The 17304-nt window shown below is 36.2% G+C and overlaps 2 protein-coding genes across 5 annotated transcripts; one reads left to right on the top strand and one right to left on the bottom strand.

Moving 5' to 3' along the window:
• The first annotated feature begins 1 nt into the window (after window position 1).
• Window positions 2-9007, top strand: mpl (MPL proto-oncogene, thrombopoietin receptor). Of its 2 annotated transcripts, XM_019091672.2 has the most exons (12): window positions 2-656; window positions 909-1023; window positions 1202-1380; window positions 1479-1630; window positions 1729-1864; window positions 5677-5788; window positions 5877-6040; window positions 6594-6736; window positions 6917-7076; window positions 7153-7234; window positions 7357-7444; window positions 7653-9007. In XM_019091672.2, the coding sequence occupies exons 1-12, from the start codon at window positions 551-553 to the stop codon at window positions 8109-8111; spliced, it is 1896 nt and encodes a 631-aa protein (XP_018947217.1). In that variant the 5' UTR covers window positions 2-550; the 3' UTR covers window positions 8112-9007. The 2 variants fall into 2 exon arrangements, with proteins under 2 accessions (XP_018947217.1, XP_018947218.1); XM_019091673.2 differs by lacking the exons at window positions 5677-5788; window positions 5877-6040.
• On the bottom strand, window positions 8875-17299 carry orc1 (origin recognition complex, subunit 1). 3 transcript variants are annotated; one of them, XM_042726046.1, is made up of 19 exons: window positions 17119-17298; window positions 16635-16753; window positions 16273-16400; window positions 15758-15930; window positions 15073-15451; window positions 14132-14357; window positions 13817-13934; window positions 13514-13575; window positions 12693-12794; window positions 12290-12518; window positions 12049-12155; window positions 11380-11481; window positions 11099-11270; window positions 10902-11009; window positions 10435-10584; window positions 10209-10328; window positions 9878-10047; window positions 9655-9742; window positions 8875-9562 (listed from the first exon to the last, which is right to left on the bottom strand). In XM_042726046.1, exons 2-19 carry the CDS (start codon window positions 16730-16732, stop codon window positions 9368-9370), a joined length of 2727 nt encoding a protein of 908 aa, XP_042581980.1. In that variant the 5' UTR covers window positions 16733-16753; window positions 17119-17298; the 3' UTR covers window positions 8875-9367. The 3 variants fall into 3 exon arrangements, with proteins under 3 accessions (XP_042581980.1, XP_042581981.1, XP_042581982.1); XM_042726047.1 differs by having other exon boundaries at window positions 17270-17288; XM_042726048.1 differs by lacking the exon at window positions 13817-13934 and having other exon boundaries at window positions 14131-14357; window positions 17119-17299.
• Between the last annotated feature and the right edge of the window lie 5 nt (window positions 17300-17304).

Raw genomic sequence — 17304 nt, 5'->3', positions numbered from 1 at the left:
GCTGCTAACGCAATGCTCTACCACTGAGGCACATTTGGAGACAACTGTAGATAATGCTATGGAACAGAAAGTACTCACTCTTTCTTTTGCTCCTTCAAGTAGTGGGGTTGAGGTCAGGCCCCTTCACTGCTGCAGCTTGCTGATCTGTCAAGGGTATTTCCTCCTATTCTACCACAGGACCTGGAGCTGTCAGTCAGGGTATGGCATCTCAGTTTCCTCCAACTCACACAGACCCCCCACCATTAAACTCCACAGTCAAGTATTGCATTTAATATTATATATCTAGCTACTTTCTTTTGTTGGTCGATGAACCAAACTGCCTTTAACATATGAATATAAATACATTTTTTTCCAAGTGTTGCGTCAGTGCTTGAGTATATATGTGCGTGTGAAGGAGGCACTTTGTTAGTCCGGGTGCCTGCCTCTATCCCCAGTGCAACCACTTCCTATTACATTGGGCCCCTTCTGATGACCACCTTCCAACCTCCCCGCCCTCTTCTAAAAACATAAAGCACTGAACACTAACATATCTAGAGATTTAAAAAGTCATATGTATGAATGCTCTGTGTACATGATGGATTCAGCACTCACGTGGTGGATACTTCTTTCCTGTTTGATCAAGCAGGTGCATTTAGAGCCTCACCTATCAAAGCAAGGTAAGACACAAGTGTGAGTTAGTCTGTTTTTATTTTAGTTGATTGTGCACTTATCTATTTTATGTTGTTAATTCTGCTAAAGAGTTGTTATAGCTGTTCTAGTTGTGTTTTAGTAGTGAAAAATAGTGTCAATTCAAGAAATGAACGAGGGTGCATTTAGTAGAGCAAAGTGTAAAATCTTCAGTGAATGCTGCACGAAACTGTGCATTTTATTAGTACTGTAGCTACATGGAATGTTTTTTTCATTCTCAGATTTTGCTCTTTTGGCTATGGATAAGGACCCAAAATGTTTCACCAGGGATCTAGAAGCCTTCACTTGCTTTTGGGAAGCACCTGCTGGAAAGTCTTATTATTTTTTCTACAAAATGTATGAATAAGGACTTTTTGAGTACTTTCATCTTCTACTGTATATAAAGCTTAAACTCAAATTAATGGATCATTTACTGTAAAATTGAGTCTGTTAGGTCAAGAATTGATTTAAAAAAAAATGTATCACCCATGGTGGTTAAGGACCTGCTTCAAGCAAACATGTTTCTATCATACAGATCATCAGAAGAGAAAAGATGTGATCTGAAACAACAAACTTATGAGGAGAAAAAGGTCCTGCATATTTGCACATTCCCATCAAGTGATGTCTTCATGTATGTCGAGATGCACCTCGGAGTGATAGACAGAGACACCAACACAACCATCTACAATCGCACAGTCAGTGTGGAGGATCAGCGTAAGTGCAACAGGAGAACAATTACAATTTACTTTGAAGTTTTCATTCTTGATAGTGTCTGAATTAAAGTGAAATATATCTGTTTGTCTTTCTCCCAGTTTTTCTGTATCCTCCAACAAATATATCCCTTCATCCAACTGGCGACGTGGGCCAAATGTTAGTTGAATGGAAAAAAACAAACAAATTTCCAATGAACATGCAGTATGAAATTCGTTACAGATCCAAAAACACATCAAGCACTGTTAGACCGGTGAGTCTAACACATACCCTTATCATAATATTACTGTATGAATAGTACATATAGAAGCAGCTCGTTTACTAAATGCAGTCTACACTCACTCTTCATAGGTGTCGGAACCCTCCCATAAGCTTGTGTCTCTGGTCGCAGGAGAGAACTGCACAGTGCAAATGAGAGTCAAGCCTGGAGGTGTTTTTTGGAGTGACTGGTCAAGTCCTGTAACAGCTATGGTGCCACAAACAGCAGGTGAGAGATGAAAAGAGTGTGGTGTAACACCAACCTTTATTTGGACACTTGAAACTGTGTGATCTATGCCATATTTCCAATTACTTTTAATCAACTATTCAAGTCTGGATCGTTTCTACATTTAGCATCAACACAACCTCTGTCACAGCACACTGTATGGAAAATTGTGAGAAAATTAAGCAGAAAAATTACATTTTGAAGAAGTGTTCCACAAGAGGATAAAGCAATGTTGCCTCAATCCCTCTTTATGCTAAAGGTTTTTGAAGTTAGAACTCATTACTAAAACATTATGTCTTGATACAATATATTAAAATGTTTACTACAGTTGATAATAAATGAGCAATACCATGCGAGTAGCAGTGTATTGCTCATTTGTGATAGTGTGTTTATACAACAATTTGACGGCACGAGTGTGTAAATACATAAGAAACAAGTAATGAAGGAACATTGAGTTGCTTCATTAAAAACTATTGTACTGTATTAAAAGTTCAGTGTGTTATGTAGAGTATTATGAGGGAGAGATGGACTGAGCAAGTGTGATTGCTTGCATCTGATACAACGTTCATTCTGCTCAATCTCATATTCACAATAAAACATTAGTTTGAATGTCCGGCGAAGAAAGCAATATCTTTGTCTTACTATCCTTTCATCTGTTAAGGGTGATTTCCAATGACAGCTAGGGATCTGCGTATCGATCCGATACTCAAACAAAAAATATCGATACTAAGGTGTGTTTTATTTACCAGTGATTTTGTTTATTTAACAACAACAACAAAAATAATAATAATGCATTGAATTGGATGAATAATCTATGTTAGCAAATAATTGTGTAGGATAGAACTATTTTCCTGCTCATCTGAACACACGCAGATGTTGTAAGACAGAACCATTCACTTACTTTTGACAGTGCATTCAAGCTTTTGGGAATGGTAGCCCTGAGCAATGCTTATCAGAAGACAGAAAAAAACATATATGTCTGAGTTATTTCACAATAATTAAATTGAAATTAGCCTACATAGTTTGTGCAATTACATTTATTGAAATTGAATGTTGAAAGATAATATTGATCATGTTATTTTCTATAATGTTAAAAAAAGTTGCATTTTATACATGCAACAGCCTGTCATTGGAATTCAGTTATTTATGTGAATGATTGTTTTTTTTAATTGAGTGTAGTTATGTTATAGTGTTTTATTTGTTTATTATAATGTGTAAGTAAATATCATATTTGAACCATGTGTAAACAAAAAAATAACCTAATAATTTACAATTAAGGCATATTGGATATTAATATAGATTTTAAACAAAGGTAAGTGGTTATCATCACCCATTTTACTCTTAGTACTTTAAGAATTTAATAAATTTCATAATTTAAAAGTTTAGTTCAGAAGTATCATATCGGTATTGATATCAGCGATACTGCCTTGAAAAATATCGGTATTGTAACGAAAACAAAATAAGTGGCATCGCCCATCCCTAATGACAGCACTGCTCAGTGCATTTTTTGGCTGTGTCCTGTTGTTGAAAGTAAAAAATAAATTCCTTGTGTACAACCCTGTTTCAGTCTCTTTCAATATAAAAGTCTTTACTGCTGACTCACTCATATAAAAACAGTCTCTTGTCCCAATCTAATGGTGGAACAATGATCACCATCTGGTAATAATGGTGGTACTTAAAATCACCATCACGAACACATAATTTCTCACAGATACTTTTATTAAATTAAATACTACTAGCCTATTATTTATATAAAATATTATTTATTGAATAGTAATATTTAATAAACAACAACAACAGCCATTATATAAATTACAGTGCTGTGATACACAATACTAAAGTTACATAAAATATAACGTGATGAGATTTTTGCCCTCAGCCAAATCTATTTGCTCTGGAACGAATACAGTTTAATGAGACCAAAGTCTGCCTGTGATTTACCCAAAAACATTATCCAAATAAAACACCCTTTAAACTGAGCAAAGCACCATGTAAATATAATGGTACTTGAATTTTGTAACCATTTAGTACCGTGTGAATACATGATGGCAGGGGAGACTTTCTATTTGTTCAATATTTTTGTCATCTTGATTGCAGTTTTAATATAAAATGTTTCCTATTTGTTATGTAAAATAGCATGTATTTGACATTTATCTACACAGTTAGGAATAAGTTGTATTTTTCAGCATAACTTGTGTCAGATGTGAGAAAATGATATCAAAATTTCAGACACATGACAAATCACAGAGTTGCAGACACAAAGCAAAAAGTGTTGCAACCATCCCAGGTCTCCTTTATCTCAGAGTTCCTCACAGCACCTTTTGTAAGGGTAATATTGCAAAAATGCACTCAAAGTCCTATTTTAGTTACTAATTCTTCTTAAATTGTTAATGACATCAGTTGAAAGCCTTTTGGTGTCTGGCTCGTTTGCTGACATTTGGTCTGTCTCTATAATATCTCATGTTTAACTACTATGGAGACATCAGAGCCAGCATCAAATTCCAGCAAATCTGGCTGAGGTGAGTCTGATCTGAGTGGGTTCATGAGTGCCGAACTGCCTGGAGCTCAAATCTCTGAAAACGTTGAAGCAAATTTTCAAATAAACGTTTTCTTTATTAACAAATTGCATACTTGAAATGTAAACAAGTACATTCTGACCTAAAAACTCTTAAAACTACATTCCTTGACACAAAAACAGGATTATTTATAAAAATTATAGTGAATTTGGGAATCCTTCATGACACTCGCTGAGAGAAATACCCCAAGTGGAGTGACACAAATGGTGAAAAGGTTGGAGCTCTGTTATCTCAGCCAATCAGATTTGAGGACAAGAAAGAACTGTTGTATAGTATATAACATACTAAACTGTAATATTATATATTATTATATAATTTGTTGCTTGTTTATTCATGCCAAAACTGCCCAGAAATGAAAAATGTCTGACTAACAAGGAACCAGTTGTTTTTTTAATGCGGCATTGAGGGGAATTATACCACAATAATACACTGACACCGAAAAATCATGTTAGTGTCTAAATGGTGTGGCAGTCCTCACAAAGGTTTTACAGAAAACAAAGATAATCGTTGACTGTGTCATAAGATTTTCTGTCCATCCAACATTTCACAGGCATAATTCAGACAAAGTGTAAAAAACAGTTTTGCACATGGATATCTAGTTTAATTTCTACTGCTTAACAAGCAAAACTAATGTGACAAACTTTAAAAAAAAAAAAAAAAAAGTATGTCTACATTATTAGTAGTGGTGGGAGAAGAGTTTTTTTTAAGTATGGTTTGATTCAGTTGGATTTTTTTTGTTGATTATTTATCTTCTTCGAAGCATTCATAACACCACATCACCATTTTAGCAGCTGGATCTGTTTTTTCAAAATTGCAAACTCAGTCCAAACATGTATTTGACACCTTTTGCAAACCTGTTACAAACAGATAATAATTAAATACCATTAAATTTGAAGGTTTTGTAAAATTTGCGCTCTTTTATTAAATGTAGTGCTTGTTTTGGTTGGTGTTGGTAAACTGTCAATTAGACTTTTTCTTCAGTGACACAATGTTAGACAAAATGTTGGGAACTCTTTCACTTTCTTAGCATTTTTCCCTTATTATGAAAGTGAATGGTGACTGAAGCTGTCATTCTGGTTATCTCTTTTGCGTTCCATTAAAAAAATATGTTGTGGACATTTGGAACATGAGAGTGAGTAATTTATGACAATATTCATTATCCCCTACTACAAGCAAAGAAATTTAGGTAAAATAACAGTAAAATGTCCAGTCACATTTCAGTATCTGGCTAATTTTCAGGTGACATAAAGTTGCATTGCCACACTCCAGATCTGCATCAAGTATTATGCCAATGGAGAGGAGACATTTATGATGACGGCAGATACAGCTTCCATTACAGACAAAAAAACAGGTGTCATGTTTTGTTACATCTTATAGAAATCCCAGCATAGCAGTTAGTTTGGTTTGTAAACTGCAGTCCTTCTTGTCTGGTGTTTCAGAAGTCTGTGGGATAGTTGGAAGTTGTGTTCCAGAGACAACGACACTGTCCATCAATGTGTCTTGTATGGGCAAGAGTCCAGTATCTATCAGTTTTACCTCAGTGTTGGATTGCAACCATTCGGTCGAACGTTTTATGCAGAAACTTTCAGTATAAACAGCAGCAGTAAGTAAAAAATAAGAAATGGCTGAAAGCCATGTTATCCAAATAAAACACCCTATAAACTGAGCAAAGCACCATGTAAATATAATGGTACTTGAATGTTGTAACCATTAAGTACCATGTGAATACATGATGGTAGGGGAGACTTTCTATTTGTTCAATATTTTTGTCATCTTGATTGCAGTTTTAATATAAAATGTTTCCTATTTGTTATGTACAATAGCATGTATTTGACATTTATCTACACAGTTAGGAATAAGTTGTATTTTTCAGCATAACTTGTGTCAGATGTGAGAAAATGATATCAAAATTTCAGACACAAGACAACAAATCAAAGAGTTGCAGACACAAAGCAAAAAGTGTTGCAACCATCCCAGGTCTCCTTTATCTCGGAGTTCCTCACAGCACCTTTTGTAAGGGTAATATTGCAAAAATGCACTCAAAGTACTATTTTAGTTACTAATTCTTCTTAAATTGTTAATGACATCAGTTGAAAGCCTTTTGGTGTCTGGCTCGTTTGCTGACATTTGGTCTGTCTCTATGCTGTTTTTGACAGTCCAGACAAGGCCTCCAGAAGGTCTGAAGGCACAGCCTGAAGAAGGACGGCTTTGTTTGACATGGGATCCACCATTTTTGAAGATCTCGCAGTATCTAAAGTACCAGATCCGATACCAGCGGGAAGGAGAGAGTGAGTGGAAGGTGAGTTTCAACCACATGAAATGATAAATTCAGTGCATTTAAATACTTCAGTGTTCACTGATAGTGGACAGATGGATATGAACACATTTATATCAGTTATTAAATGACTTTCTTCATTCAGATGTGTTAATAAATAGCTACATAACTCATGTTGAAACTAAATTCTCTGTTTTTTTACAGGATTTTACAACACCTAGTTCCAAGACCAGCACTTGCCTGGATGTACACAGAGGGAGTCAATACACTATCCAGGTTCGAGCCCAACCCAATGGATCGGTGTACAGTGGAGACTGGAGTGACTGGTCAAAACCTCTCACTGCCCTTTTACCTTTAAGCAAAGGTAGAAATTTCTGACTTTGAATCATGAACAATGCTTAACAACTCTGAAACTTAAACCATTTAATTTATTATCACAGAGTGGATCTTCATTGTCTGTATACCAGTGGCTCTGCTTATCATTGCTTCTGCAATGATCTCTTTCTTCTCCAGATACTTCCGGTAATGTAATTCTTTCCTTATCACTCTAGAATACACTATGCATTAAACCTATGTTCTAAGACTAAAAACATATGTAAAGAATACAAAGAAATTTAAAATATGTCCTGTTTTAACTCTGTTAGGAAGTTCAAAAAGTCCTTGTGGCCATCAGTCCCAAACCTTAACAACGTGCTGGAAAGCTTTCTGACCGACATCAGTGGATCACATTGGGTAATTGATATCTGCTTTGATCATTTTGAATAAGAATACATTTGAATTTTAAAACTACTTTTTAAAAATATAATTAATTAACCTATTATTAGCATGTTTCCCCCCTTTTTTATAATAAAAAAGAAATCATTGTTTTATTTTGATTTAAAACAAAATAATTTTTTAGGTTGTTTCTCATATTATTGTCATTATACTGTCTTCAATTCAGGAGCCAACCTTCAACATCAAGCAATGTGATGATGACGCTGCTACATCAGTATTGGAGATTCTGCCGGAGAAAGAAACTTCAGTAAAATCCTGTAAGAAGTCCACCTGTCTTTCTCTCCCTGATCGTGGCTTCTTAGCTGATGTGAAAAATAAGGAGAATTTCAGGGAGGATTTGGAGATGGCTCAAGATTACGTCATTTTGAATAATGATATGATCCCATGCTTTACATGGAATGACTATGTGTATGGGGATGCTGCTTTATCTCATCTGGCTAATGAAAAACTACACTGTTGCCCCAGTACCTGTTCTACCACCTTCCCAGAATGCAGCACAAATATTCTCAACCATTCCTATCTCCTTCTGGCAGAACAGTCTGATCTTGAAGGGTATTACTCACCCTGTCACCAGTATACCAATATGGAGATCACAGCAATAGCGAATGAAGCAAAAGGAGAGTGAGGTTCAAACTGTCATAAATTAAGCTCATAAGCATGTTTATATATATATGTGGTTTTGGGTGAAACCTTACTCACAAATTTAAAGTTTCTGTGGAATGAGAGAAGCATGTGAGACATTAAGGAACAGACAAGTTAAGTGGAGATTGTTCAATGCATGTACCTCAATCATAAGTAAGAAGGAACTGCACTTAAGTTTCAGCATACCACAAACCAAAACATTCAAGAACATCTAGACATGCCAAATGTCAGACCAATGGCTTGCAAAATACTTGCTTGTAGATTCTTCAGTGAAATATTTGATATTTAAACTTTAAAGTTGTGGGAGTTTTTTATAGATAGATGAACATCTTGGTTGTGTTCATCATTCCTGTTTGTGGAGTATAAATGATTTTTTTTTTAATTTATTGTTTAAATGGACATCATACAAATGTTAACAGGTTTATACGGTAAAGTTGATGGTTGCACTTTGTACAGACGAAGTTGATAAACACATCTATCACATCAGTCTCTCATTAAAAAGATGGGTGAGTGTTATGGCTATACTTAAAAAAAAAATCAGCAAGACATTTTTTGTTGTTGTTGGCAATTTGGATGTGACTGGTATTTTGTATAGTGTTTAGGTATGATTTAACCCTGAATATTCCTTAAACTGTTATGCATGTTATTTTGGCTTTGTTGTAATCATTCCTGAGCAATTATTATGTTTGTTGTATTTGGAATATGTCGTCTGTAACATCTTGTACTGATTATTACACAAGAAGTAATATGTGTCATGATCAGGTGTGATCAGTCTTTAGCTTTATTGTATCAAGACATCACACAAGTAAAAACGTTCTGATGCATATAAGGAAATATTGTACATTTTACATTGACAGTCATTAAATGATAAACAACAAATGTGTGGGTCTTTCTTTCCCACAATAAAATACATAAAAACTGCTTTAGAATAACGCTTTTGTGAAAATATTCTAAATACATTAAAGAGTGAACTGAAAGACATGATCTAAAGCAAAAAAGTATGTGCTAGAATACACAAAATGTACAATTCAAATTTATAGAACTACACATATAATTTTAAGCATTAAAATTGTATAATTTATTCAAAACAGACTTGGGACAATCTCACATTCAGTTCGTAAGGATTTAACTGTGAAGCTCCAGGTAAAATCTGCTCATTGTCTGTCCAAAAAGTGGACAGACCTAGTGAAGATCCACACAGGTTGCCAGTTAGAGCGTGTGACTTGTTAAGTCTGAGTTTTAGTCAGCCTTCAATGCATAAAGCACATCGTCCTGACTAACATTGAGTCGGATACGGAGAAACAGGTCCAGCCGGCTTCCCTCAAGGAGAAGCAGGCGACAGGAACCCAGTCTCTGACACACTGCCAGTCCTTCAGACACACTCACCGGCTGCAAACCTTCAACACGACACAGAGCCTGGTGCTGAACAAACACCTGTGGAGAAGCTTAGGTTATACAATTTCTGAAATTTTATTTATAATATAAATCACGATTAGAATGAGAGTTGTTATAAACAAGTTAACTACCTGTTGGAAAGTGGCCTCTTCTAGACCCAGTCGACGAAACTCTGCAATAACAGCCCTCAGGAAAAGCTGCTCCTGAACAGAAGCACACCTACAATAACAACAATAAAAAGAATGGAAGTCTGATTGGAGCCGAATTATTACATTTTTTATTACGGTAAGGAATAATGAGCATACAACTGATGTTCATAGTACTTTAAAAAAAATTTTTTTTTTTTTTTTTTACCTGATAGCTGCGATGTAGGAAGAGGAGAACATCTCATCCAAAGCCTCCATCACATGGCTCATCCCTACCAATCCACTGCCGTTCTTCTGACTTCCAGAGTGCTCACAAATCTCTGTGGCCCGTCTGCAGATATCAAGGCAACGTCGTGCATCACCTGATAGCGCTGCCACCTAGAAGACCACAATCTCATAATAATGACATGAGATGACCAGAGTTACATTTAAACTGATAACATCTGTTAGCAAACAACCTCGTAGCCTAAGATCAATACAGAGACCACTAGAGAGCTCAAGAGGTAACCCACAATGCCCAAGATAACATGGTTTCATACCTTTCTTGAGACTAGCTGGAGAGCATCTTCTTCAAAAGCCTTCACTCTGTTCAGTCTCGATGTGATGATCTGTTGTAGCTGTTTAAAGGTATATGGCTGGAAGGACATTCTTGTCAGTCCCTGAAGATGAATAAATGACATTTATGTTTTATTTCCATTATTTACAGCAGCCAAAGCCCTTTCAATCATAACTGAATGGCATCTAAATGTTGTAAAATGGTTTTACCAGTCGACTGGCAACACGGTTAATCATGATCCTCTCAGGCAAATCCATAGTGTTTGCAATGGTAAGAACCACCAGACGAGCGTTGCGCCTTGTTGGCCAATCAAACAAGTTATACATCACATTTTGTTTACGGGTCCACAAGAGGTCAAGCTGAAAAATAAATAAATAAAAAGAGATGAGGCATAAAAAGAGATATTCTTTCAGATTGGAGAGGATTGGACAGATATAATATTTAAAGTATAAATAACCCAATGATTGACAGGAAATGAGCAGAATAAAAGAAACTCAAACAGACGTCAACAGGAATATTGTGTTGGCCAGGAATATTGTGGGGGCCTTTCTAGTCAAAAAGGTTGAGAACCTGACTAATCTAGACTGATTTGGATCAACTAAATCACAATAAACGATTAGCTAGAAACATGCCACATAGGTGACGTTATTAGTGTCACTAGTAACAAATGTCTCACCTCGTCTACTAGAAGCACAGTTGTCTCTTTTTTGGGTGCAGGAGCGCTGAAGCGTTTCTCCAGTAGTGCAGCTGCATGATCAGGTGTTGCTTTTTGATCAGTCAGTTTCTGCCAGAGCAGAATCAGAGCATACATTCATAGAAAATACTACACAAGACTATAAAAAGGAGGAGGAAATGAGGAGGCAGCATACAGACCTGCAGTATTTGTACATAAGCCTGGTGTGGGTCTGTCATTTTCATGCCATTGATCTCGATGAAGTGGAAGTGAGGGATCTCATCTTGTTCAGCGGACTGCTGAAGGGACCGGACCACCTCATGTACTGTTGCAGTTTTACCAGTACCAGGAACACCTGAGATATACATACACCTGCAGAAGAAACATTCATTTTATGACATTTTCAAAAAACAAATCCTTTATGACCTTTATAAAAAATAAAAAAAATTAAAAAAAGATGGATATTAAATCTGAATCTTACCCTCCCGTGCCATCAATGACTTTACTCTCCACAAAGTTGTAGATGTCCTGGAACTCTTGTTCTCGACACGGCAAAGACTCAGGAACAGAGGAAACATGTAACCTGTTGCAAAAAAACATTTAATTAAAAAAAAATATATAGTAAACCTGTAATATTGTGAAATATTACAGTTTAAAATAACTTTTTATTTAAATATATGTTAAAATTCCATTTATTCCTCTGATGACAAAACATTGTCAGTACCCAAGTCTTAAGTGTCACATGATCTTTTAGAAATCACTTTAATATTCTGATTTGGTGATTAAGAAACATTTTGTATTTCTTATCAGCATCAATGTTGAAAACAACTGTGCTGCTTAATATTTTTGTAGCAACATTTTTTTCAGGATTCCTTTATGCAAAGAAAAAATTCAAAACAACAGCATTTATCTGCAATAAAGTCTTTACTGTCAGTTTTGATAAATGTAATGCCTCCTTGGTGAACAAAATATTAACCTTTTATAAAAATAAATAAATAAAAAATCATTGACTCCAAACTAGGGCTATCAGTCGATTAAAATTTTTAATCTAATTAATTACATGATGTTTCGATTTATTAATCTAATTAATCTCAATAATCACAAAATAAATTTGACAACTTTATGGGACTATTAGACTATAGTTGCTTACCGTGCTCGTGCTTCTTCCAGAACATTTCCTGGCTTCCTGGCCGGTGCACTCCTGCTGGGTATGCTGGGAGTGGCATGACGTGGTGTCCTTGGGGTGGCTGGAGCAGTCTAGAGTTAAATTAAAAAATAAATTAATTGCCACATCCAGGGTTATCTTCATCTAAAATACAGATTTTGTTTAGTGAAGGCACATTATCTGCTAGCAGGAAGACTAATCATAGCAAAAATCAACTTCTTTGAACCTTCTTGATGGGAGTTTTTCGTGGGGTTCTAGCAGTGACACGGGTTTTCTCTGTAGATCGGGGTGTTCGGGATCCTCTACGCTTCTTCACTATAAGCTCATCTTCACTGTCAATCTTTGCCTCCTCTTCCTCATCGCTGCTACTCTGCAGATCAGTTTTAGTAGGTATGAAGCAGTCGTCATCATCATCACCATCTGACAGCCGGTCAACCTTGTTGCCTAATACATTTCTGTAAAAACAGATAATAACACTGATCATTTAATTAAAAATAGATTAATCAAATGCAAAACAACACCCAGTTAGACAATGCAAGCATCCGGTGTGAACAGCCCCAAGTATGTATGCATGTATGTGTATGTGTGTGTGTTTTAATTCATAGATTCACAGCCTTAGTGGGACCTACAGCTGCTTTCTGATGCGTGAGGACACAAGTTGGGCAGATTTCCTTTTAGAGCGAGGAGTAGCAGCAGTCTGGATGGGTGAATCTTCATGCTCCTCTTCAGCTCTTTCAGTTTGTTAACAGGAATATAAAGAAAAGAAAGAAAAAAATAACACTTTGCATTTAACAACAATCTATTACTCTCACACCACTGCGAGATCATATAAGAGATAAATGCAATAACTTCAACTTGGTCTGGATAACTGAATTTATAGATTAGAAAATTAGGTTTGGTGCCATAAATGCCAAAGCAGGTCTGCACAGAACATGCCTCTCATTCACTACTATAGGTTACAAGGCAAAAGTCATGTTTTCCCAAGAACATGTGCATGCCTGCTGAATTGTATTAATAAAACAAATAGTTTTTTTTGATTATTAGTGATGCAGCTAAAAGTCTAAGTTTTTCTCCAAACATGTGACATGTAATAGATTTTAATATCATTGCAAGTTACAATTACATGCCCCTAACCAATCAAGTTTAAATGCACCTTGCAATGTAACAGATATAATTAAAATATAAAAAAAAATCATGTGCATTCAGAAAGAAGTTTTAAATGTGGCTGTTGAGAAATTTGTCTGCTTGCCTCAAGACCTGGTAATGGATGAGTGCCATTAAATTACTGTATGACAACACAATCTTAACAGTTATATGCTGCCCCCTACTGGTCAACCGATTAAAATGTTTTTCAATTTCTAAAACCTGTACACAAAAGTACTGCCGCTCAAGTTCATTTCACAAAATTGGTTTTGATTGCAATATCACAATAGGCAATTGCATCACTTACAAAGCAGCCAGTGCCGGTTCTCTGAGTGCAGCTGAATCTTTCCTCCTGGATGGAGTTCTTGCTTGTTTGAAAAAAACACATTTAGGTTACTCTATGGGTCGTTTCATACACAAATTAAACATATCAATGCATAAAGAAAGTGAAGCAGGGCCCACCAGTGCACTGGTCTGGATGAAAGTAGTTGTGTGCTCAAACAATGCATTGTGCGAAAACATAACACCTTTGTGTTTAATAAAGATAGCCAAAGCCCATCCAGAAAAAAATGAGAATCCCCTCTGTGGAGCAATAGAGGAACATGACTCACTTCAGGCCTCTTAGACCTGCTCTTCTAGGGGTTGCCTCTCTCTTCCGGGGAGTTCTGCTTGTGTTAATTAGTGAATCTGGATCATCATCCCCAATAGACTGCACCCCAAGAAAGACACTAGGAGGGCAGCAGGACTTTTATAACTAGACTCTACTTTTTTTTGTTTTATATAGATATAGGATATTAAACCAGTCTTTAACGTGTGAAGAACAAAACAGCTTTGCTTATTTCTAACTAAAACGATCAGCACAGTACTAAGCCATATATAAGAACATAAAGAACCAATACATATCTTCCAATGTAAATAGATGTACCTGGTTGCATCGTCTTTGTCATGTGCAGTCAGTTTGGGCTTATCAGGGCTGTGTGAGGACAGAGGAAAGACACGCTCCTCCTCATTAAGATTAAGTGGAGTTAGTCTAATAGAAATGGAGATGCGACCCGTTGGAGACGTGTTTAATTTAGAAGTCAGCGTCTTCTCTGTGTGTTCATCAAGAATCTCCCCCAGAACATCATCTCGGGACACGTTTTTAGTTGGACCTAGTATAATGTAAGAGAAACACAGGTAACAGTTCAGTTTGGTGCTTTTGAAACCATTAAAGGAATAGTTCCCCCCAAAAGAACAGTTGCTCTTTAGTCCACACAAAATAACACTTGCTCACCAAGTAATCCACATGACTGTAGTCTATTAATTAATGTCTTCTGAAGCAAAAAGCAGGTTTGTAATAAACAAATCCATCATTAAGGCCTTTTTAACTTCAAACTGTTGCTTCTGGATAAAATACGAGTTCTCTATCCATAACATTTCTTTCTCCAGGAAAAAAAAAGTTGTCTCGTCTAAACCAGGAGAGAAATAAGCAAAAACTGTGCAAAACAGTTCTTAACAAATATGTTGGTGGATTTTGGTGTGAGAGGACAACAGGTGATGGACTTTTACTGGAGGAAGAGCTATTATAGATTATGGATTGTTATTTTGGTTAGAAGCAATGGTTTAAAGTTAAATTGCTTTAATTTGTTTATTGCAAACACTTTGCTTTTTGATTCACAATACAGTGGAATTTTGTGAATTACTTGTGGATTATTGGGATGTTTTTATCAGGTGTTTAAACTTTTATTCTGGCGGCACCCATTCACTGCAGAGGATCCACAGGCGGGCAGGAGATGCCATTAAATTTCCCCAAATTATCCCCAAATTTACATTTTTGAGTGAACTATTCCTTCAAAAGCAAAATATATGTGGATGGATGCCACTCACTGCACAAGTCCAGCTTCTTGCGAACATGCGGCCCAGAGGAAGCGCGGCTTCTCCTCTTGGCACTAAGAGCTTTAGCTGCAGAGAGTTTGGAGGCAGAGTGAAGAGACTCTGCTTCACTGGAGTTCATTTTGCCTGTGCTCATGCTGCCGCGGGTGAGGGTGCCTGACATGGCCCGTTTCATTACTGAGAGGTCTGGGGTTGGAAGAGCACGAGTCTGAGGCCCCCGTGAAGATGGTGGGGGAGATTTAGGGCTCTGAGGGGGCTGCATCAGCTCAGGATCCAACGCTTTGAAGGATTTGGTATCCCACAAGAGTTTGACAAATAGTATGTCTTTGCTCTTGCCCTCTGGGAAGGAATTCTCAGCTGGGACATACTCAATCTAGAATCAAAGTTATAAATTATTACTGGATATAATGGAAATAATTTATCATTATGATTCTTATTTGAAAAATCATATAAAATGTAATTATATAAATACCATTTTAAATAATATATAATAAAAGACATAATAATAGTAAATACTTTCAACAAATACAATTACATTTTTACATTTAAAAAATAGAATAAATAATTTGAATCAACTACACAAGCATTTCTTGATCATAGTGTGATCCACATTCATCGTGTACAAATATGAGCAATCCCTTCATAATTTAAACCCTACAACCATACCATGCTAGTTTACCTGTACTGCTCCAAGAATGGTCTCTCCATCCACCTCATTATCACAAGAGCGGTCCTGGTAGAAAAATATCTCTTGTGGATGGGGATCTCTGCCCAAGAGCTTGCGTTTATTCTGAGGTACTTCACACATCCGCACAAACCACTGCACTACTGCAGTCTTCTTCTTTCCTGAATCTGGGTACAGACGTTACATAAACCAACACGGATTACTGTCTGACTCAGAATGCATGCAAATAGGCAAGGGTAATGCTAAATGTGGCTAATGTTTTAGCACATCTGATCTCTTCTGGAAACTGATTCCAACTGCGTGTGGCATAATAGCTAAAAGCTGACACCCCTTGTTTGGGGTGAACTCTTGGTATTTCTGACTCGATCCTAATGATCTGAGTGCTCTGTTAGGTTTATATTCCGTATTTAGGTCCTAGGCCATTGAGTGATTTATAAACGAGTGATAAATTGAGTGATTTATAAAAGTACTTTATCAGAAGTTAGCAGAAAAACAGGGCATATTCCTACCATCAGTGTATAGTTTGTGAAGTTGTGCCACAAAGGGATTGTCATCGTCATCACCCTCAATCAAAATGTACTGGCCTGAAGACACAGTTGCATCTTCTGTCTTTCCCTCCACAGAAATGGACATGGATCTGTGAGGATCAATCAAAGCATTATTGCTGTTAATATTAAAACATTTCCCGGTTAAAACATCTTTTAACCATTTGAATTTCCATGACTACTGGATAAGGATTTTTTTAAAAACCAAAACAAAAACACATATTATAGAGACTGTTCTCACTCACAAAGCCTCAGAATCAAATTACAAGATATATTTGTTCAAATCACTGTCTTGTGATTTGATCTGAATGTGGTCGCACACTTACTCATAGTATTTTCTTTTCAGCTTCCTGTCTTCACCAACTGGTCTCCCATTCCATTTATAGGTTCTTCTCATTCTCAGTCTTGTGATGTAGCGGCTCATGGTGCAGGTCTAATATGAGGTCTGTAAAGTACAGCATCAGTTATGTACTTAATAATGAAACAAGTAAAAATGGCAATCAGGAAAAAAAAGACAGAAAAATTATTTTAAAAAAGTATAAAACACACACACACACACACACACACACACACACACACACACACACACACATACATATATAGTAAACAAATATAAAATTTTAGAATTTGGAACTTTTATTATTATATTAAATGCAATAACTTAAAGTGATATATTAACCCTTAAATACCTGACATTAAGAAAATAACTTTTATTATTTGAGAGGTAAGTCTTCTTTACATAAGGTATCAAACATCAAAATACACTATGTACACAACTTTAAATCCCCGGCACCTTTCTTTCTTACTCACCAGCCGACAATTTCTGCAACCGTATCAAATCTCCTTATTAAACAAATAAATGAGCGACAGTATTCCGCCTCACTTAAACGCTCAGAAATCTAAATTAATGTATATATGATCTTACAGCGCAGTAGTTAGAGAGCACAATCATACAACTTACACGACTCTTTCGCGCGCAGATGACGTATGAAGTGT

Source organism: Cyprinus carpio, chromosome B6 (genome assembly GCF_018340385.1).
Source record: "Cyprinus carpio isolate SPL01 chromosome B6, ASM1834038v1, whole genome shotgun sequence".
Taxonomy (NCBI): Eukaryota; Metazoa; Chordata; class Actinopteri; order Cypriniformes; family Cyprinidae; genus Cyprinus; species Cyprinus carpio.
This window is presented reverse-complemented; position numbering and strand designations above follow the sequence as displayed.